This window comes from Protopterus annectens, chromosome 1.part0 (assembly GCF_019279795.1).
Source record: "Protopterus annectens isolate FY-2018-M chromosome 1.part0, PAN1.0, whole genome shotgun sequence".
Taxonomy (NCBI): Eukaryota; Metazoa; Chordata; order Ceratodontiformes; family Protopteridae; genus Protopterus; species Protopterus annectens.
Window position 1 is genome coordinate 184411820 of NC_056725.1, and position 23646 is coordinate 184435465.

Consider the following 23646-nt stretch of genomic DNA (forward strand, 5'->3'; position numbering starts at 1 on the left):
GAGTGGAATAAGTATGGGATTAAATGACCACATTAATATCAAATGTGTTTCAAAAGGAAGGTGGTTATCAGATAAATAGCTGAGAATAAATTGAAATAATGAAAAAAATTAGCTGGTTGGCATAAAATATATTTTAACAATATACTTTGTGACATTATAGTATTGTATTTACAATCTTTATGCGATTTTTGGTAATATATGAACAATGTCTTTATCTGATCATGTGATTTTGTTAGATCATGTGACTTAGATCATATGATTTCACCATATGATGAATCAACCATATACTGAATTTTATTGTTATAAGGAATGTTTTCAGCAATGATGTGATTTTTGTTAGGCCGTGTGACTTGATCATTTCATGGATTTTAGCTTTACAAAGAAGGTTTCTAATGGTTTTATTCATTCTTAAGAAGTCTGGTGGATGATACTGGATGAAAGCTTTGAATTAAAGAATGCTATGCTAGTGTTACACATATTTTTTTTTCATTTCTTTCTGCTAAGTTTTGTTATTTTATATGGAGGTAGTTGACATTCTGATAATAGCTCAGAGGAGTGAAATGTGGTACATAATCGGAGATGAAGAATTCATGTTTTGGCCTGATTGAAGATGAGCCAGAGGTATGGAAGGATTCCTTTAGGAATGTGGCTGACACAAGGAAGAGAACGAGATGGAGAAGTGGTGGTTGGAAGACATTTCAATGAGGAAGGAAATCTGGGTGATTAGGTATGCAATATTAAAAAAGATGGAACCAAGACAGACATTGTGGGACCAGAAAAGAATTTACTTTGTCTCAGACTGAAAGAAGGTAGACTAGGTAACTGGGTGGTAAAGGTGAGCACACAGTGGTGATGATAGTACAACATGGGGAGATCAGTTTTGTTAGATCATGCACATGTGGTGCTAGAATGGGAATGATGCGCAAAGGGGTTTAGTAGGTCATTGCGGGATATTTGTAAAGCAGGTCAGTTTTGCAGCCAGACATTTCTGGTCTCTAGTGAAACTTCATATAGCTGACTTGGCCCCCATATAACAATTAAAAATAGAAACATTTCTCCTAATATTGAATTTTAACAGTTTAGAAATGAATAAGAAGTAAATAAGTCACTGCCAGTGGTTGCCTCATACAATCACAAAAAGCCAGGCTTTTTGGAAGCAGTTTTACCTTTCACATGTGTAGATATATGTTGTAGACATTAATTTAGACTATTTCAGGCATTTTGAGTTCTGTTAGTCAAAATTTTTATGAAAGATATCCATAAAATTGCTTATTCAGTTGAGTATACTAAACATGCCTAGATACACCAATAGTGGTTAGAGAAAAATGATGTCTTGAGGGATATGCTAAAACGAGTAAGGGAGGAGAGTAAAGTGCTATACTGAGGTGGGAGATGGAGAAGACATATGATAGCCTAAATGTGATATGGATGGAAAGGGTTATGGGCGTATATGTGGATATGGAGGGCAATAAGGCAACTGTGAAGGTGGCAAGGATGGGAGTCAAGGACTAAGCAAAAACACATACAATATGGAGGAGAGTAAAGTGGTTGCAGTGAGGAATAAGGATTTTTACAAAGAAGAAGGAGAGGTGGAGATAGAACATGTGTGGTAGGTGCAGTGGAGAACATGCTCATATGATTGACATTAAAACTGAAGCATCATAAAAAAGAAGGGATAGGAAAAAAGAAGGGATAGGAAAACAGTGAAGGTGGTGTGCAAGGAAGACATACAGCAAGTATTTGTGTGTCAGCTACTTGTGCAGGGACACGAAGTGTTGGTTGGACAGAGAGGGTGCTGGAAGTTTTGACTTGACCACTCTGCTATCTCATCCCTATAGCTGTGTCAGTGGGGAGTCTTATTGGGGATCAGGAGAAAGAGAGAGAAACCAGCCCCAGACTGACTGTGATCTCTGTGTGCTCTTAAGGAAAATTGTATTTTACTCTGTGTGTACTTGTCATCCTCCCAATGTGCATGTCCTTCACTGGTGCTAGTGGTGAGGATTGAGGCTCCTTGATTACTGGGCCAGTGCAGAGGCATCACATATTAATTGTTTGGCAGTGGTGGGATAGCCACATCACATATTAATTGGTTGACTGTGGTGAGATAGCCACATCACATATTAATTGGCTTGTAGTGGTGTGGATATTGAATTCCTGTAGGCTGTGTACACTGATCACTAAAGGTGCCTCTACCCTTAATCAGCCATGCAGTGAACATTCAGAGTTCATATTACAATTGCTTTATTTATTTTGTTAGCTTAGTTAGTCAGGAGAGCAGGCAAGCATGTCAGCAGAGGAGTATGGCAAGTAGATAAGGAACCAGTTGGCTGAGATATGTCAGGCTAAAGGACTGGTACATGCCAACCTGACTAAGGCAGACATGATTGCAGCTTTAGCCACAGCTGCATCAGAGAATAACAACCAGGAGGACAATCAGATTGACCATGGAGATGTACAGCTCTCAGAGAATGGGTAGCTCAACCTTTCCACAGAGGACTTAAAAATCCATCTGGAGTTAAAGAGACTTGAGCTAGAGGCCAAGCGTTTGTAAATAGAGGCAACAGAAAGACTGAGGCATCTAGACACTGAGGAAAATGAGAAACTGCTATGCCTGGAAGCTGAGGAGAAGGAGAGGCAGAGGCAACATGAAAAAGAGATGCTGACTCTTCACCAGAGTCATTGAGGTAATGGGGAAGGGAGTAACTGAACCCCAGAAGCAACAAAGGTCAGTGAATTTTTTCCAGTATTAGTTTCATTCATATGTTTTAGAGGGTATGTAAACAGTATGATGTTGGCCAAGGGCTCTGGGTACAGTTCCTAGCCTCCTTACTCCATGGTAAAGCTGTAACTGTTCTGTCCAAACTGTCTGATAATGATTGCTTAAATTATAATGTTGTAAAGAATTGTTTGCTAGAATTTTTTAAGTTAACACCTGAAGCTTATAGGAAAACGTTTTGTGAGCATAGATGCAAGGCAGATGAAAGTGTGTGTGCATATGTTGCTGAACTAAGCACTTATTTTCATAGGTGGGTGATTGGATGTCATGTCACCACTTTTGAAGGGCTGGCAGACCTTGTGATGAGGGAACAAGCCCTTAGCACTTTGCCTGAGGACATGAGAATCTGGTTAGCTGATAGACAGTGCCTTATTGTAGATGAGTTGGGGAAGAAGGGAGACCTATACCTAGAAAGTGGGCCATTCCTGTACAGGAAAATAACACCCAGTGCTGCTCATGGGTTTAAGGGAAACCATGGTGGGCAGCCCAGACTGCCCCAACAGAATCTGCCAGTAGCAGGGGAAGCCACTAGTCCGGGTACACGTCCAGGACTTAGGGTTAAATGTTTTAAATGCAACCAGTGGGGCCATGTAGCATATAGATGTCCATGGAGGCAAGGTGGGGAACAAAAGGTGGGACAGCCAGTAAGTGGGAATGACAAAAATGACAAAATAACACTAGATTGTCTTGAGACAACAAGGGTACCAAACTGCCACCCTGCAGATGTCCTGATAGGGAATGATTTTGGTAATGCATAACCGTGTGTTCATGCAGTTATATGCAGTCAGGTTTGGAGACAAGCATGTGGGTCTGGTAGCCTGGGGAAGACCCAGATAGACCTCACACTTGCAGCCAGGACTGGTGAGGTGGAGCTACCTGAAGCAGTGAGACTGAAGGTGAGCCACAGCTGCTTGTGGGTACTGATGTTCCCTTGGACAGAGTGACTGCAATGGCAGAGGTGAATAGTAGTATCCAGGCTGACAGTGAGGCACCGCTGTCAGAGAATACCAGCCTTCCTGTGGAAGAGGTGCTGGGAAGGATTACAAAGAGAGAGTTGAGGCAGGCTCAGCTCTCAGACCCTACATTAGAAGGCCTGAGGGAGGTAGCTAGTGAGGCACCTGATTCTCAAGGGAAGGGGAAATCTGTATACTGGGACAAATATTTACTGTGCAGAGAGTGGACCCCTGAGGGAAGGCTGGAGTGTGAGAGAATAAAGCAGTTGGTAGTGCCCAGACCCTATCATCTGGCACTCCTAGCCATAGCCCAAGATATTCCCTTTGCAGGTCATATGGGCAAAAAAACATACAAAGAGACGTATTATGCAGAACTTCTATTGGCCTGGGATTTCCATAGATGTAACAGGGTACTGCAGGACCTGTGGGCAGTGCCAAATGGTAGGCAAGGCAGGAGACAAGGGGAAAGATCTTTTGATGCCTTTGCCTGTGATTGAGGAGCCATTTCAGAGGGTAGCTATGGATATTGTGGGACCTCTGAGTACCCCAAGTTCTACAGGGAAAAAGTATATCCTAGTGGTAGTAGATTATGCTACCAGATACCCTGAGGCAGCGGCTCTGTCCTCCATTGAGGCAGAAAAGGTGGTAAATGCTTTGCTAGAGATTTTCAGCCTGGTAGGTTTCCCAAAACAAATACCGACTGACAGAAGTGCCAATTTCCTGTCAGACCTGCTGGCTTGTCTGTGGAATTACTGAGGGGTGACGCACCTAAAGACAACCCTCCCTACCATCCTCAGACTAATGCACTTGTTGAGAGGTTAAACTCTACACTCAAGACCATGCTACAGGCATTTGCAGACCAGTTTAAGAGGGACTGGGACAAATATCTGCCCCATTTGTTGTTTGCTTACAGAGAGGTGTTCCAGGAATCCACAGGTTTTTCACCCTTTGAGTTGCTGTACAGGCATAGGGTGAGAGGACCTCCATATTTAATTCTAGATGAGTGGGTGGGCGACTGTGAATCACAGAAGGAGTCTGTTGTGGCATATGTCCTAAACCTAAGGCCAATGTTCAGAGAACTCATGGGCTTGGCCCAGGAGAACCTGGCAGAAGCCCAACAGCAGAAAAAGGTGTGATATGACAGGAATGCTCAAGCTAGAGAGTATGCTGCAGGGCAGCAGATAATGGTACTCATTCCCATCAGACACAACAAGCTACAAGGTGGTAAGGAAGGTCAGTGATGTTAACTACATGGTAGAACTGCTAGGCAAGAGGCAGGGGCACAAATTGTACTATGTTAACATGATAAAACCTTACCATAATAGGGAGGCCCTTGTGCTGAGTATTTGCAGTGGATTGCAGGAGGTGTCTGAGGGAGATCTGGTGACTGATCTCCTCAGTGAGGCTTGGACTGACACCTCAGTGGAAGGGGTAGCAATGTCCCAGCAGCTATCCCCTACCCAGGTTTAAGAAATCCGAGCAGAGTTGCAGGCATTTGGGGACATGTTCACTGAGAAAACAGGGTGAACCCACCTGGTGCAGCACCCTGAGGATACAAGACCTCAAAGGCCTATTAGGCCGGCCCCTTATAGGGTGCCTGAGAGAGTCATACAGACTCTGGCGAAGGAGATACAGGATATGCTGGAAGTAGGATTAATTCATGAGTCTAGCAGTCCCTGGGCCTCCCCAGTGGTGCTGGTACCAAAGAAGGATGACAGCACCAGGTTCTGTATGGACTACAGGAAATTAAATAGTCACACAGAGACAGATGCCTAGGACAGATGAGCTCTAGAGTAGTTGGGGTGAGGCTAAGTATCTTACCACCATTGATCTTATTGAGGGTTACTGGCAGGTGACCTTGACTCCCAGCTCTAGAGAGAGGTCAGTCTTTGTGACTCCTTTCTGCTTGTATGAGTTCACAAAGATGCCCTTTGGGATGAAAACTGCCTCAGCAAATTTCCAGAGGCTCATAGATCATATCCTAGCAGGAGCAGGAGATTTTGCCCTTGCTTACCTAGATGATATTGCCATCTACAGTCATTCCTGGCAAGAGCATCTTCAACATGTCAGGGAGATGCTGGGCAGACTACAGAAGACAGGGCTGACCTTTGGGAAGGGCCTTATAGTAACTGATAAGAGCTGGTTGGTGGCAGTGCTAACTACTTTTTAGACTGGGCAGAAGGGGGCATAGCTAGTGAACCTGTATCAGCCTTCCCCAAGAGTGCCTGTGTGTTTGTATATAGATCAAATCACAAAGTGTGTGTGTGTGTGTGTGTGTGTGTGTGTGTGTGTGTGTGTGTGTGTGTGTGTGTGTGTGTGTGTGTGTGTGTGTGTGTGTGTGTGCGTGTGTGTGTGTCAGCTACTTGGGCAGGGACACAAAGCACTGGTTGGACAGAGAGGATGTTGGAGGTTTTGGCTTGACCGCTCAGCTGAGCTCCCAACCTTATAGCTGTGCCATTGTAGAGTCTTATTGGGGATCTGGAGAAAGAGAGAGAAACCAGCCCCAGACTGACTGTGATCTCTGTGTGCTCTTAAGGGAAATTGTACTTGACTGTGTGTGTACATGTCATCCTCCCAATGTGCACACCCCTCACTTGTGCTAGTGGTGAGGATTGAGGCTCCTTGATTACTGGGCCAGTGCAGGGGCATCAAAAGGGCTTCTTCACATATGTCCACAATCTCAAAGGAAGCACCCAGATCTGCTCAGAACTGGTGGTCAACGACATCACATACACAAATGCAATAGATATAGCCAACCTGCTCGCAGACAGGTTCATTGAAAACTTCACCCCTGTCTCCCCATCAGTAAATCAGGAAATCCTCAGCACTTGCCCCCCTCCCCTTTTTTCTAGGAGGCAAGCTATCACTTCCCTCTCAAAGACAAAAAATACAGCCTCCATGGGACCCTATAACATCCCAGGCTGCATCCTACATGAACTCAGGCAGGAACTTGCAGCACCATTAGGCACCCTATTCAACCAAATCCTGAGTACCGGCTTCATCCTAGCCCAGTGGAGTACAGCCACTGTCATCCTTTTTCACAAAGGTGGAGCGTCCACCAATCCAGGAAATTATAGACCCAGCAGCCTAACTAGCCTGATCTGCAAGGCCATGGAACAGATTATCATGGACCTCTTTAACAAGGACATTAGCAACCTCCAAACACTCGATCCCACACAGTTTAGCTTGGTCAAGGGGAGGTCATGCCTGTTAAATGTGGTCAACTTCTTTGAGGCAGTCACCACAGCCATGGACGAAGGAAGACTGTGCACATCGTCTACCTTGACCTGGCCAAAACCTTTGATACTATTCCCCACTCGGGTAAAATAGATAAGCTCTCACAACCAGGCATTAATCCATGTTACCAGATGGGTAGCAAACTGGCTCACTGATAGAAGCCACCTAGTCAAAATAGGAGCAGCCACCTCAAGCAGTAGACCCGTAATGAGCGGTGTACCCCAGGGATTGGTATTGGGACCTCTGTTGTTTGGGATATACTTTTCTGAGGTGCAGGCCAAAACCAGTGGACTATGACTGATGAAGTTTGCAGATGACTGCAAGCTGAGTGCTGTCATCAATTCCCCAAGTGATGTGGACATCCTCCAAGAGGGTCTCACCCAAACAAATGACTGGTGCCAGAAACATGTCCTCAAACTGAATGCTAAAAAATGCATCATCATCATCCCCTTTGGGGAAAGTGATATCCCCACAAATTACCACATTAATAATAAGGTCCTAAGCACGCAATCAGTTGTGAGGGACTTGGGCACCCATGTTAATAGCAAACTGACTTTTGACCACCATATTGCTTCCATTGTGTGGAAAGCTTTCTAAATGCCCCACCTCATTAGTAAGGGTATCTCATCCAAGGAGAAGGTGGTCATAGAATCCCTGTTTTCTTCCCTTATAAGATCCATTTTTGAGTACAATGCCCCTTTCAGCACGTACCTCAAAAAGCACATGCAGCAGCTGCACAGACCACAGAGGTTCCTCACCAGGTGAATCTAGGGTCTCAAACATCTACCCTACAAAGATAGGCTAAAGGCCCTGTCCATCTACTCAGTCTCCTACAGATTCCTCAGAGGTGACCTCTGGCATACAAAGCAATCTCAGACCCTGCCTTGATGGGACTGCTGCATATCTGCAAGTCATGCTTCACTCAAGTAACCCACACACGTGACCTCAACCAGGTCTGTGACATTAACAGGACTTGTTTATGGGACAGATTTACAAGCCTAGCCAAGAATTTAGCCCATGTCCCAACAAGTCAGCACCCGATGCCCCTGTCCAGTAGGGACACAGGTGGAATCCCATGGGTGTATTTTCTGTTCCCCATCCAGTTATCCATGTTGCACTTAAAAAATGTTAATGAGGTACTCTGCTTGACATGGAGTGAGAGTGTATTCCACAGAAGGGGGAGTCTCTGGGACACAAATCTGTCCCTTAAACAAGTCCTATTGATGTCACAGACCAGGCTGAGGTCATGCATGGGGGTTACTCGAGTGGAGCTTGACTTACAGATATGCAGCAGTCCCATCAATTCGGGGTCTGAGATTGCTTTGTATGCCAGACAGAGGTCACTTCTGAGGCATCTGTAGCACACTGAATAGAGGGACAAGACATTTAGCCTATCTGTGTAGGGTAGATGTTTGAGGCCCTGGATTCTCCTGGTGAGGAACCTCTGTTGTCTCTCCAGCTGATGCATGTACTTTGTGAGGTACGTGCCTAAAGGAACCTTGTACTCAATAATGGGTCTTATAAGGGAAGAAAACAGGGATGTTATGACCACTTTGTCCCTGGATGAGATACCCTTACTAATGAGGTGGGCCATGTAGAAAGCTTTCCATACAACTGAGGCAATATGGTGGTCAAAAGTCAGTTTGCTCTCAACCTGGGTGCTCAAGTCCCTCACAACTCGTGTGCTTAGAAACTTGTTATCAATGTCATAATTTGTGGGGACATCACTATTCCCCAAAGGTTCAACTTTATCTAGCTATTCTTAATAGCAAAGTCTTCCCATTAGTTACTATTGATGAGGTTGATTTGAAAAAAAATGATGTTGGATTTAGAGTTCTTAGTATTGCCCTTTACTGACTAGTTTAATTTCCTTCATACTGATTGCAGTTTTCCAGGAGTTTGGGAAGTGTCTGTCGTGGATGCTGTGCATAAGGGGGGTACCAATACAGAATATATTGCTCCCATTGGACTTTTATCATCTTCTCTAAGACAGTCAAAAAGTTATTAACTGAACAGCATATGGATTATCTGGTAGTCAGTAATTTGCTAGTCATGTTTGAGCATGGATTTAGAGATAGGGTTTCAAATGGGTATGTAATTTTCACAATCCCTAAATTGGGATATCAGCCATCTGTTACGACAGGAAGAGGTGCAGCCCTTTTTGTTTATGTACTGAAAGTATTCAATGTTGTGGTACATAAAGTCATTATTTGTACCGTTCAAGATCTTGGTGCTTGTCATAATGTGACAGGTATGGTCCTGCAAATGAGGAAGGTGAAGTATTACAAAAATAGGATTTGTTTTGTCTACTCCAGTTTCACAGTCCTATAGCATTCTCCAGGGCCAGTGCTGAGGCCATTGTTTTTCCTTAATAATTATGAATAAAGTTGGGCATTTTGATATTTTCACATATCTGGAGGTCTTTGTAGATGATTTGACCTTATTTTACTTTAAACTGGACAAACAGACTATATTAAATATACTGCAGGCACATTTTAACAAATTGAAAAAATGGGCAGTGAACATAATTTAAGTAGTGAGTTCTTTCTTTAAGTCCATTTTTCTCAGTGTAACAGTTCTGCAAAATTGACCTTTCCCTGGCTCTGGTACATTCTCAGAAGTGATTGTATTTATTAGGGAATACACAAGGTGAAGCCCCCTGAAAGGGTTGTGGGTATCTTGCCCTCTTGTAATTTACTCATAGATTCATTTTTTTGCTTTTTCTTCTGTACTTTTGTGGAAATATGTCATTTGAAAATGAACTTAGGAAAGCAACTCATATAACAGAATGTAAGTATTAACAAAGGTAAAATGTATGCTACAGCATGTTTTTATTTTTTTTATTTAACATTTGTTTACAGTGATGGGACAGACCCCATTTTCAGCAGACACTCGAGGAGAAATGCTCCAGATGCATGTCTTTGGAATGCGGGAGGAAACCACAGCACCCACAGGAAATTCGTGTGAACGCAGGGAGGACATGCAGACTCTACACAAAAGGCACTCCAGCCAAGAATCAAACCAGAGAACATCTTTCTGGAAGGCGACAATGCTAACCGCAGCACCATTGCGCCGCCATGATCTAGGTATTCTTCCAAAGAACAGCTGATAAGTTAAGATTCTACGATGACAGAGTTGATAATGCATGCTTAGATACTGAGTCTCTTGTAATAAATTGTCAGCACAAAGGGGAAAGAAAGGCAGGTAAAGTTTCTTTCTATGTCAGACAAGACCTGAATTCTTCTATTGCACTTATTAGCTCTATATTAAACATCAGAGTCAGACTCAATATCAGTTTTGCAAAATCCAGTCTTTCTTCCCTAAGATTCTGTCAATGCGCTTCCAGAAATAATGTTTATATACAGAAAGTCTCATCAGAACTTAACTCAAGCATTATGAAGTTCATATTCTATTATCACTGGGGATTTCATCTCACCAAAGGTTGACTGAGAATGTTTCAAGTCTAGCTATGTCAGTGGCAAAGACATATTAAGACTGTTAGCCTCAATTTAATTATATTCAAAATGTAACTTGTAACATGAGGCTAAATAATTTACAGGATAGAGTAAAACTTAAGCTTAGGTCCACCATTGGGTACCTGTGACTATTGTAGCATTTCACAGGCTGATAACATTAGGGTAAGCAAATCAAGTAGATCATTAGTACTTTCTAAATTCTGTCAGGATCGTTTCCAGGGTATTATCAAATCATTGGAAGAATGGAATTGTTCTTACAGGAAAAGCAATTATTTTATTATACGTTTAGTTCCAAAGAGGGTGCCTCATAACCAGTACAGGCCTAATCCACCCTTTTAGAATAAGTCCCTTAAAAATGTAATAAAAGAAAATGCATGCAGCGTGTTTATCAAAACCTCACAGTGTTAATAAATTGTGATGTGTATAAAAAGTTCCTTTCTGCCCTGTAAAGTAAACTAAGGAAGGCAAAGGCATCACATGAATTAAAATCATTATCTTATTCTGTGCATGCCTGAAATGTTTATTTTTGACAATACTGAAATCACACTGTATAGGACATGTACAGTCTGACTACTATTAGATGCAATGCGGTTGAGATATCCACTAAAGCATTCTCCAATGTAGTGGTCCATTGATATAAGGCTAACATTAGCCATAATTAATCATGCACAAAAATGCCCCAGGGTCATTACGGTCAGTGCAAGTGACTCACTGAAAATGATAAACAGGAATACTGCTGCCAGTCTAGATTTCATGAATGGATACTTCCTAGGTCAAAGTAAGATATTTAGTCACTGACTGTGTAACAGGTGTAACAGAATCTAATTCATGGAATTGTTCCCGAGTTAAGAAAGATAGTAGTCTTTATGCTATTATACAAGAAAGACATCCCAATGGTATATTGATGGACATGGTGTACACAGATTTGTTAAACCTTTTGATTATTTTGAACATTAGGGCAAACTGGGTGTGAATTCACATATAGTCAGTTAAATAATCGAACATTATATGTACAAATTAAAGAGTCCATCTCAGAGGTTTATTTCTTATCTAGGGAAGTTCATTGGATCTCCACTGTGGGGCCTTTGTTTTCAATGTACAAATGTCCTCAATTTCCATCAAATTAACAAGCATGAATAACTGAATTTGCTGATGATGCTGAAAACAACCACCATGGCGACTTGTATTTTTGACCAATATATCTTGCGAAAGGCACTCATCAACATGTTTATTTTGAAATGACAATAACCAGAATGTATTTAATTATAAGAAATGTAGGTACATGCACCTAGGTGTAAACAACAAAATATATCCACATGCAGTTACTGGTGAACTTTTATCACCAAACTCAATAAGGATTTGAGGGTTATGACACGCAATATTAAGCTAGATTGAGTATAATAACTACAAAAACTTTCAGTAGTGTGAGAACACTTTTTGTTCTATATCTTTGAGGTGCACAAACGCGTTGATTCCACTATTAAGCATTTGATAAAGACAAACACAAAGCATTGTGCGTATATTACTGCAACTTTATAACTGTTACCAGACCTCAGGAAAGAATTTGAAGACACTCAATAAATGAAATGAATACTGTTTGCATCCGATAATTATATTTTGGACTGTAGTAAAATAAACTAAACAGTGGCAGGATATAACACTGGCTTGAAAAGAACAACTGAAAGCATATAAAAACATCCAATGATTATGAGTAGCCTGCCTTTATTTAATAACCTCCTTGTTAATTTCTTTAAAAGCAAAGGTTTATTAACTAATTTCCATAGAAACTAGTCTTAATAGTAACCTCTTTTAAGGTTTTGAGCTTTGTAATCTAGTACATTGTAACACTATAACGTCAAATTATTATTTTGCTTTTCAAAGACTTGTTACTATTTATTCTTTCCTTCATATTGTCTTAATTGAGAATTAAGATTTTTACTCCCAGTGCTTGATTTAGTCTGTACTGGCTATAACAAAAAGGAGTTATTGGAAATGAAAGGATGTGTATAATTTTATTTTCAGGTTGATTACTGGGATATCCTTCTGTACTGCACTGTAATCTGTGTAAAACTGCACATGACCATTCTCTTAAACAGAATTACATATGCTCTAGTGCATTGATATACATGTATTAGTTACAGTTACAGTACAAAAGAATGTTCTGGTCATAATTTAAGCAAATTTCTATTAAATTAAGTTTGGTATTGATAAAAAAGGACTAGAGTTGTATATTTGAATATGTGTATATATATATATATATATATATATATATATATATATATATATATATATATATATATATATATATATTCAATAATTTTTATTTTTGTTTTACATTTGCAAAAACCATAACCATTCCATATTTACAAAATGACCATATTTGTATGTTATACATTGTGGATAAATACAACATAACTAATTACAATATATACAAAGATGCTTTCCCAATTAATGTCATTAGTCTAAAAACAGCACATACAAAAATGATACTTCATCCATAGTTAAACTGTGTACTCGTGGGAATACTTCCAGTTCATAAGATATGGTGTATCTGGCGCTTTATGCTAATAAGATGTTATAGGATTGTTCTCAGATTGCTCGGGCTTTCATATTTTTGTTTCTTTTGTCCAATACTATTTTATGTGCTAGTAGATGTTTAGTAGCAGATTTCTTGAATTCCTCCCAAGAGATACTTACAGGATCTAACCATTTGCGAGCTATATATAGCTTCATTAATAAGAAAATCGTTATAAGTGGGTTAGCTTGTTTTCCTGAGATGTTGGCCCGGAGGATGTGTAAAAGAGTAAAGTCCCATGTTAGTGTTGATGCTTGATACCCCATTTTTTGCAGTTGTAACTTAAGGGAATTCCAAAGCTTGAAAATGCATTTACAACTCTAGAATATATGTATTAGGTCTGCAATCTGGTCTTTACAGTGTGGACAGTATGGGGACTTAGTTGCATTGAATTTGTGAAGAGTTGCTGAGGTGAAATAAGCATTATTATTAATCATGAGTTGCATGTAAGAGAGTTTTTTAAGTGGAATAGTTTTCAATGTTAAGTTGATTGCCTTTTCTATTTGCTGGTCATCCATATCAGGTTTTAATTTTCTCCAGTAATTAGAGAAGAGAAGGTCTTTCTGGAATTTGATTTCCCCTATCATTTTGTATGAGTTTGTTATTGCTTTCCTTGACATTAACATAGTCATCCAAAGTAGTGTACAGTTTTCAATGTCACTTTCGAGTATGGTGAGGTTTTGGAGGTAACTGGAACACACCCCTTTGATTTGTCTTAAAATTATTATATATGCTTTAGGTAAGTTTAGATTACTTCTTAGTTCATGAATTGTGCTATTGAGGAATAGGTAGTTATCTTGGATTCTCTTATGTTTTAACCAAGGGAAGGAGTCTAGGTTTAGCATCTTGTTATTTATTTTTAAGTTAGGATTTTTATGGAGTGGTTGTAGTATTAACATAGCTTGTCCAAGGTTTAAGGATTGAAAAAGTTTTTGTGTTATATTTATAGAATGTTTTAGTGGTTCTATTATGTTATAGGCCTGTAAATCTTTTTTATGTAAGAAGGGAAGCGCTTTGGGATTGATGTCTAGTGTTTTTATGTACCTATAGTATATTGTTACCCAGGCCGGTGAACCAGTCTTTGCCAAGGGGTCATACTCTGCTATTCTATTAGTGTTGATAATAGAGTAGTAGGTTTTGAAATCTGGCAAGTTCAGACCCCTTTTGTTCTTGGGAAGTGTTAGTTTTTGATAGGAGATTCTGGTCTTTTTAGGTTCCCATACAAATTTTGCTAGAAAGGTATGAATTTGTTTGAAGAATTTATTATGTATAGTTATCTGAGATGTCATAAATAGATATATTAATCTAGGTAGTATGCTCATTTTAATTATTGATACTTTAGACAAAAATGGTAGCTTAAGGTTATTCCATCTTATACAATCTTGTGTTATGTTTTGCCATTTAAGAGTTACGTTATGTTGGTAGAATTCCTTGTTATTCTGAAAGAAAGTAATCCCCAGGTATTTGGTTTCTTCTTTTATTTTTATTTTGTCTAAGAGAGGTATTAGGGAGATGAGTCTAGGTGGCCTTTAGGGGAATATATTAGTTTTATTAAGGTTTCATTTGTAGTTAGACATGTATGAGAATTGTTCAATTGTGTTTATTATTTTGGTCATGTCTGAATTTGGTGTAGTAAAGTATATGTTTAAATCATCTGCAAATGCTGAGAGATAAACTTTGAAGTTATGTATTGAGGGGGGATTATGATATGTATTTTGTTTAATATATAGAAATAGGGGCTCTAGGTAAAGGTTGAAAAGAAAGGGTGATAGCGGGCAGCCTTGTCTTGTTCCATTTTTTATCGAAATTCTGTTTGACCATGTTTTGTTTATATATAGGGATGTATATGGATTACTATAGAACATTTGAATGATCTGTATAAAATTTTTAGGTATGTCAAAGTGAGGGAACGTTTGCAGCAAGAATTCAAGATTGACCCTATCAAAAGCCTTGTGGGCATCTACTACCATTGTGAACATGTTGGTATTTCTCTGATTTGCAAAGGATATTTTCTAATGTTAGCATGTTGTCACTGGTCTATCTACGTGGTGTAAACCCAGATTGTTCTGGAGAAATTATTTTTTCTATCAGATTTTTAACTCTGTTTGCGAGTATTGAGGTCAGTGGTGTCTATATTTAGAAGAGAGATGGGTCTATAGCTATCTGGATTTTTAGGGTCCGCTTGGTCTTTTAATATAAAAACAGTTTTAGATGCGTTAAAGTGAATATCATGTGTTATTTATTATATAGTTCAGCACGTGATATAATAATTTGGCAACTAGTGGACTGAAGGATTTATAAAGTCCTGAGGTAAGACCATCCGGTCCTAGGGCCTTGTGTGGTTTTAGATGTTTAATTGTTGTGGCTATCTCATTAATAGAAATGGGCTTCATTTGTTTTTTTTGTTGATCTAAATCTAGTTTAGGGAATTTTAGTTTTTGAAGAAAAAGATCCCTATCCTCCTTCGAGGCTTGTAGGGATTGTTCTCCATATGTTTGAGTATATATTTGTTCAAATACTTGGATAATTTCCTCATTTCTTGTATAGTTTTTCCCTTGGTAATTTACTTTTGCTAGAACTGAGGTGGATTTTTGTTGAGCGATAATTGTTGCCAATGCTCTGGAAGGAATTTGGGCTTCTTCTGCGTAATAAGCCAACTGTCTTGTCTCATAAAAATATAAATTTCTGTTCTCGAGCATATACAGGTCTCTTTGTAGTTTTAGGAGGTCCATTTCTGTTTGATTATTAGGGTTATTTATCAATTCTTTCTCACATTGTTCTATTTTCTCCTTTATTTTATGTTCCTCTTTCAGTTGGATTTTTTTATAATATGCTGCTTTTTTAATGAAAGTTCCTCTGTTACATAGCACCACCTTCCCTCTTTGTCAGCCTTAGTTTCAAGTATTTTATCCTGAAAATGTTTTTTAATTATTATGGCCACCCCAGCACTGTTAGTTTTGTACCCAAAAGCTATAATTTGTCTTATCCACTTTTTTTTCCCAATATCTGTCCATTGCTCTGAAGTTAAATGTGTTTCTTGTATTAAGATGAGATTAGCTTTGGTTTTCATGGCTAAATGCAAAAATAGTTTCCTTTTTTCTTTATTTTGTAGTCCTTTGACATTCCACGTTTCAATTTCCCCCATTTATGTGATAGATATGCTTGTTTTAACTGATCTGTATGTTAATTTAGATTTATGGTTTTTGTATGTGTTGTTATAGTGTGTCATTGGAAAGCATCTAACTATTCCTGTCCCTACACTGTGCCTACCCACTATACCCCTGGACCAGGAATAAATGGGGGAATACAATGTGATTTTAGTATGTACCATAGGATTCCCACTAGTATTAAATTGTGTTTTTTCTTTACGTATAAGTTTGTGACATGGTACCCCCCTTATGTTACTAAATACAATACAGACAAAGCTTAACAGACTATTTCTCTACAAAAAACACTGCTGCGTCATATCCCTAGTCTCAACCTTCAAACTATTATACCATTGGAGTGCAGCAGTTAAAGTACAAGACATACAGCTTATAAGTTTATGATCTATTCCTCCTAAAACTGTGTTTTTAAACAACATGTTAATGATCAAATTCTCAATTAGATATGGCAAAATATACAACAATGTAACCTATATTTTTAAGCCAGACATGTCATATTTAAATGATCCTTCTCCATATAGTTCTCTTACCTTCCTTCTTCTTATACATATAAATTACCCAGCTTCTGTGTTCAGGCATTCTTCTGTAGCAATCTATAACAAACTCAGATTGCATTTATTGGCATCTAAATAGAAGTGGGTATATGAGGTAAAAAAAAAAAAAAGATTGCAAGCTTAGGCAGTTATATATACTGCTAAGACTTGCTTGTTTAGGTATTTATAACTTCTGCAGTCAATTAGTTTATATTCAAATTGTCATATAATTCCTCTCCTCTAAACTGCTTAAACTCTCATTCCTGCAGTTATTCCAGTTAAACATCATTATTTCAATCAAGAACCATTTACTTGGTCTGGTTCTACCAAACTCACATCCAGAAATTAAGACTGGATTCTTTACAATAAACTTGTATTGGAGAATCAAAGTCTTGTTTTGGTAAAACAGTACCTTATTCTTCTGATTCTTCAAAGTCATGTTTGCAGGCTTTACTAGTCATCTTTCAGCCAGTTGTTGCCTTATTAATTGTTTTATGTCAATTTTTGTGATTTTGAGTCAGAAATCACTTATTGGTCTTGCTGTACCTTCCTTTTAGGTCGTTTTGGTTTTATAGTGAAGATTTTGATCTCGAAGGGGGACTGTTTTAACATACCAGTTTCCTGGGAAATGGTGTCACCTTATATTACGCGCATCGGAAAAGGCAGTTGAATTTTAGTTCCTACCCAGTTTTCATTTCCTTTTCCTGTGTTCCTCGTGGCTCCCATCATTGATTTAAGGGCCTAGGCAGCAAGGGGAAGCTCTCAGGGTGTGTATCCCATCAAAAACACATACAAATCGGTCTGATTTTCACTCAAGGGTCATTTTTAATTTCCAGGCATTTTATTTAGTTTCTGGAGGTGGAATCTGCTTGAAAACTGACAGGAAAGTCTCTTTTGCTTCCTTGGGGTTAGCAATCATGTATTTAACATCTTTTACATTGAAAATTAGAAGGTTTGGGTATTTCATCTGGAACTTTATTTTCTTTTCTATCAGAAACTTGCAGTGTGGAGATAGAAGTTGCCTTGCTTGCCTTATGTGAACAGGCAGATCTTGAGCAAATGAAATTCCACTATTATTCCAGGTGAGTGTCCCTTTCTTCTTTGCTACAAAGAGTATTTTATTTACATCTTGATAGTTTAAGATTTTGGCATACACAGGTCTTGGTCTCAAGGATGACTGAGCTTCTCTCAGAGCTCTGTGGGCTCTATTATTATTTGTTGTGTTGCTTCAGAATCATCTAGTAAAGATTTTAGTATGAGTTTGATAGTTGGTATTAGATCAATGTGTGACACAGTTTCAGGGATTTCCCCTTATGATAATATTGTTTCTCTGAGCTCTTGCTTCTAAATCAATTATTTTTGCTTGTAGACTTTGCAGCTCATTGTCATGGGAATCAGTTCTCTGAGATATAGAGTCTAATTTTATTTCATTTTCTAATATTTTTGCTTCAAATTTTTCAATTCTGGTTAGAATTTGATTAAATGAGTCTCCAAATGTTTGAAACTGTGTGGATAAGTCCTGTATTGCCTGTTGAATGGGCAATAAAGCTGTTTTTATATCTTCCAGGCTAGCTGGCTGTTCTGACTTGATTTTATTTGCAGGCTTGATATTGTCAGATTGCTTTTATAGGTTCATAGGTTCATACTAGGCTATCTGCCTGAGGGCATTTACAAGCCTAGCCCATAGTTTTGTGGCTTACGCCACCCCTTTAGTATGGGGAACTATACCCATTATTTTGCTGTGCCTCTGTTGAGCAGTGACACTGAGGTAATCCCTGGGGTATATCTGCGATCTCCCATCCATTGGTCAAGATTTCTCTTGAACAAGGCCAGCGAGGTGCTCTGCCTCACATATACCGGGATTTTATTCCACAGCATAGGGAGTCTTTGGGTGATGAATCTATCCCTCCAGCACGTCCTATTAATAGCCGTGTCGAGGTTTAAGTCTCCCGCCCTTGTGGCTCTGACGGATCTAGATTTTTGAGGTGAAGCATATTCATCAAATCTGGGTTTGACATGGCCTTGTATGTTAGGCAAAGGTCACCTCTGAGCAAGCGGTAGCGACTGAATAGAGCTGGAGTTCTTTCAGTCGGGCAGCATAGGACAGATGTTTGAGACCCTTTATCCTTTTGGTGAGGAACTTTGTGGCCTCTCCAGCTGCTGCAAGTGTCGGGTCAGATACATTCCGAATGGGGCATTGTACTCAATCATTGGTCTGATGAGTGATGAGTATAGGAGACTATGACCTCCCTTGATCTAGATGAGAATCCTTCATGATAAGGTGGGCAATGTAGAAGGTCTTCCTAACTACTTTAGCTACATGGGTGTCGAATGACAGACTACTATCAACCTGGGTCCCCAGGTCCCTGATAACTTCTTCTGTACTCAGTGGATTGCCACCTATTTGGTAGCTAGGGGTAACCTTGTTTTCGAAGGGTATGACTATGCATTTTTTGGCATTTAACTTTAGGCCATGGCTCTGGCACCAGTTATCCGTTTCTGTGAGACCCTTCTTAAGGATATCTGTGTCAGATGTGTTTTCTACTATGGCGCCCAGTTTGCAGTCATCTGCAAACTTTGTCAGCCATAACCCTCCTGTGTTTGCTTGTACTTGGAAAAGTAGATGCCAAACAAGAGTGGGCCCAGGACTGAGCCCTGTGGTACACCACTTGTGACAGGCTTTGAGTCTGACATGGCGCCAGCAACTCTGACCCTGTGGGTTCTGTCACTCAGCCAGTTTGCAACCCATCTTGTGATGTATGGGTTAACATTTAAGCTGATGAGTTTTTCAATGATACCCGAGTGGGGTATTGTATCAAAGGCCTTCGCCAGATCGAGGTAGGCTGTATGGACTGCCTTTCCCTCATCAATGGCTTTGGTGACTGTTTGAAAAAGTCAACCAAGTTTAGAAGGCATGATCTGCCTTTGACAAAGCCAAACTGGGATGGATCCAAAGTCTGCAAATTCCCTATGTCTTTATTTATGAGGTCCATTATGATCCTCTCCATGGCTTTGCAGATAAGGCTTGTCAAGCTAATGGGCGGTAATTTCCAGGGTCGGTGGAGGCACCGCCTTTGTGAAGTGGGACCACAGTTGCAGTGCGCCACTCCTGAGTGCGTATCCAGAGGTAAGACTATGATTAAACAGCTGTCCTAGCTGTGGGTTTAATTCCTCGTTGAGTTCGTGGAGCACACAGCCGGGGACACCATCAGGTCCCATGGATGCTGTGTTTTTGCTTTGGAGAGAGCAGTTCTCACTTGGGCGTTGGAGATGTTTGGGGGCTGCAATCGCTTGGTATAGATATCTCTCCTTTTGGGGGAGGGGAGAAGTTTGCACTGAACCTGTCAGCCAGTATGTTGGCAATGTCTGTAGGATCAGTAATCTTCACATCATTTTGAACTAGTTCTGAGCATATCTGGGAGTTTCCTCCCAGGTTTCTAACATAGCTAAAGAAGGCCTTATGATTGTCTTTTGAGTCTTTAGCTATTTTTCTCTCAAAATTTGCTTTGGATGATTTTATGAGAGCTCTTAGTTTTTACTTATAGTGATCAAGGGTGTCTTACCTTTTAAGGATTTTGCTCTATCTTGTAGTAGCTTCCTCCTTTTGTTGTAGAGTTTGTTTATGGCTGGGGTCCACCAGAGTGGGCGCTTGCCTTTGGTACAAAGAGTCTTTGTTTTGCTTGGGATTGCCTTATCCATGCAGTCCTGCAGGTGCTGGTAGAAGGCATTTGTAAGTGATTCAGCGGCTTGAGTACTGTTTTCCGTCGGCTCGGGGCCTTAAAGGAGACCACACTAGTCTTTAGAAGTGTGAAGTCGGCTTCGAGAAGTTCTTTACTGTGGTCTTTTTATTTCAGGTGGGGGTGGGATGAGGACCTCCAGCGAGATTAGTTTGTGATCTGATCTCACCAGTGAGGTATACTTCGGTGTTGAACATTGTGCTCCCATGTTCGTGATGATGAGATCAAGTATGTTTTCTCCTCTTGTGGGGATGGTGACTAGTTGTTCCATGGCATTTGAGTTTATGAATTCCAGGAACTTTTGGGCTAGGGTGTTTGGGCTTGAGTAGTGTTCCCAGTCTATATTAGGGTAATTGAAGTCACCTAGTATGATGGTGTTTGGTGATACATTTATCCCTCTAGTGTTTTCAGGAAGGCCATGTGAGGTTCCTGAGTTTGTGAGGGTGGCCTGTAACATGCTACAATTTGCAGAGCAGTCCTGCCTATGGTTAATTGCACCTGGATGGTCTCCGATGCATCGTGCGTTGCCACCAGTCTTGAGGTGTGGGTGTCTTTGATGAATATGGATACCCCCTCCTTTCTTGGTATTGTCCGGATTTTGGGGCGGGCATGATAAGAGGTAAAACCTGATAGTGCTGGGGTGCTCTCAGGAGCCTTGAACCAGGTTTCTGTCACTGCACAGACATCGATGTTCTCCATACTGAGAAGGGCCTCAGTCGTGCATTTTGAGATTTAGACTTCTGGCATTGAGCAGCATTACCCTTAGTTTTTTCCTTTTTGTGTTCTAGGGTGGTAGGTTTAGAATTTGAGCCTTGCCTAAAAAGGCACTATGGGGGTGGCAAGAGCCTTTGCCAATATCCGGAATCCCAGGGGTGACAGGTGCAAGCCGTCCCTGGCTTGTCCAGCATGTCATCCCAGGCAGACAGACATAGGATCCCCTTTGAATGACACCAGAGTTTAAGCCAATTGTTAAAGCTGATCATCTTATCTCTGTATTGTGGCATCATTCTTGGTGAAGGTAGGATACTGCTCAAGGTCAGGGTCATACCTGCCTGGGCTACATAATCAGAGAGCTCCTCAATGTCTCTTTTCATGTAGTCCAAGGAGGTACGTCTCAGGTCGTTTACACCAGCGTGGACAATGACTGAGTCATATTTGTACCTGCTGTTGAGAGACCTGAGTGCTTGCGTTATGTGGCGGATTCTAGCGCCCGACAGGCAGCTTACTGTGACCTTCTCCTTACTCAGTCTGGTGGCGGGACGTCAGTGTGTCTGACTATGGAGTCACCAATGACTAGTGTGTCTGGCATTGTGTTTGGCCTTAAGGGCTGTGACTGTTTGACACTCTGACTGTGAGGTCTATGTGTTGCAGGTGTTGTGTTCTGAGGTGGTGGTTGTTTGGGTGTCTGCTTTGGTGGCCTCTGCTGTTTTGGTAGATTTTTGATCAGAGCACTTGAGTATGTCTTTGTGTGTTTATGTGTATGATTTGAGGTTGTGATGGTACTATGTGAGACTGGGTCTATAGTGTGTGTGGTAACCTTCTCCTCCTGACTGGTCTTGCCAGTCCTATGTTGAGAGAGCTCAGCCTCCAGTTTGGCCGTATAGTTGCATCTCTCGCATGTATTTGTGTTTTGTGGGAGGAGGAGAGGGTTGTCTGTGTACATGAGGCAATTGTAACATTGCCTCAATATTCCCAGGTTCACCAGCTGAGCAGGAGAAGACACTAGCAACTGATCCTCGACATGCTAGAAGGACTAGACAAAAACTTTAAAAGAGATTCCGGGGACGGAGTGACCGAGAAATGGGGGTTTGCCTTTTGGGGTGCTATCTATAAGAGTGCCGTATCAAGGTAATAAGTACTGTAGGAGCAAGTGCTAGGTTTAACAGATAGAGAAAAGTCTACTTGGAGTCAAGTAGAGATGATCTTTTAGGTATTAGAGAAAGTGCTAGTAACAGGGATGCTTAAAGGTAAGATTGAAAAGAATGCACTCTGCAGTGTGCACTAGAGAAGTTAGATATGAAAGTAGGTAACTTGAGTTTTACCTGTTTAAAAAGTTAAGGTTTAGTGGAGAGTTACTATTTTTAAAACAGCAAGATGGACTGAAAGGGGTGGTTACTTTTGTATTTTGGTACTATGAAATACTGTAGGATGGCCAATAAATTTAAATAATTGAAGGGGTGGGATTTCAAAAGTGATGGTTTTGTGATTACTCACATAAGCCAGTGAAAGTAGAGAGAAATGAGATATATGGTCAGATTAACATAAGAGGCGGGCAACTAGAAAGACAGTGGTATTTAACAAGACAACTTAAATGGGTGGGAGGGAGGGAAAAATTCTGCCTGACTCAGAACAGAGAGAGCTGTGGTCTCTTTTGAAGTTTTAATATGCTGTTAAACAGAATGCAAGCAAAACACAAGGTAAAGAAAACAAACTACAGTATTCAAAATATAGAAAGGCAATACAGAAATACAAAAAATAACAGCAAACAAACCTTTCCTTCACTGTCTTTTTGGAGTTGTGTCTTTGTCTGGTGAGGCTAGTATCAAGAATTTGGTTTTAGTTGTTAAAGTCTCCATATTATTTTCTTCTTTCGACATCTTGCTTTTAGGTAAGTTTTGCAGACTTTATGTATGACTGCAGGGCCACAGCACCACACGGCTACAGATGATTTCTAGAATCTTAGTTAATCCTTTTGTTTTAAAAGGAAGGTGTTGCTTTTCTTTCCCTTCTTTTGAATGCTGTTTGTTGTCTGGAATAGATATTCAGTCATATTTATTTGTGTTTTAGTCTGTGCTGTCTTCTGGATTTATTAAACTCCAGGGTATTTCAGAGAGCTAGGTGCTTGCAGTGCTCAGAGAACAGCGGCCATCTTGAACTCCCAAATATTTATATTTTTAATTTATCTTTGCTTGTGTTTGATTTTAACTTGACATGCTACATACTCAGTGCTTTCTGGTTTTGCCATATTTAAATAACTAAACTTGAAAGTCTGAAACTTAAAATATTAATGATGTTCTGCTATCATGTTAGATAAGTAAAGCAGAAATGGCAACCTCCTCAAGTCTATGAAGGCTCAACAAGTGACAGGATGTGTGGAAAAAAAAAGAGTTTCAGTGCTACAGAAATTCAGTGATGTACTCAAGCCATTATGTAAGTTCTGCTGAAGAGTGTTTATCATTTTGCATGGTGGACAGA

The 23646-nt window shown here is 40.2% G+C and overlaps 1 protein-coding gene and 1 long non-coding RNA gene across 7 annotated transcripts in view; one reads left to right on the forward strand and one right to left on the reverse strand.

The window, feature by feature from the left end:
- LOC122788802 (SPARC-related modular calcium-binding protein 1-like) overlaps positions 1-23646 on the reverse strand; it is a 1601573-nt gene that overhangs the window by 1389910 nt on the left and 188017 nt on the right. Inside the window, exon 1 of one of the 6 annotated variants that reach the window (XM_044055977.1) lies at positions 17127-17292. The exons of the other annotated variants lie outside the window; for them this stretch is intronic. Coding sequence (XP_043911912.1) covers positions 17127-17153 — 27 coding nt within the window. The 5' untranslated portion in view covers positions 17154-17292. Of the gene's footprint in view, positions 1-17126; positions 17293-23646 lie in introns of those variants that run through there. 6 annotated transcript variants of the gene reach the window in all.
- Positions 17444-23646, forward strand: part of LOC122789057 — a 229537-nt gene continuing 223334 nt past the window's right edge. Inside the window, exons 1-2 of the long non-coding RNA XR_006362767.1 lie at positions 17444-17621; positions 17709-17796. This is a non-coding gene — a long non-coding RNA (uncharacterized LOC122789057). The remainder of the gene's footprint in view (positions 17622-17708; positions 17797-23646) is intronic.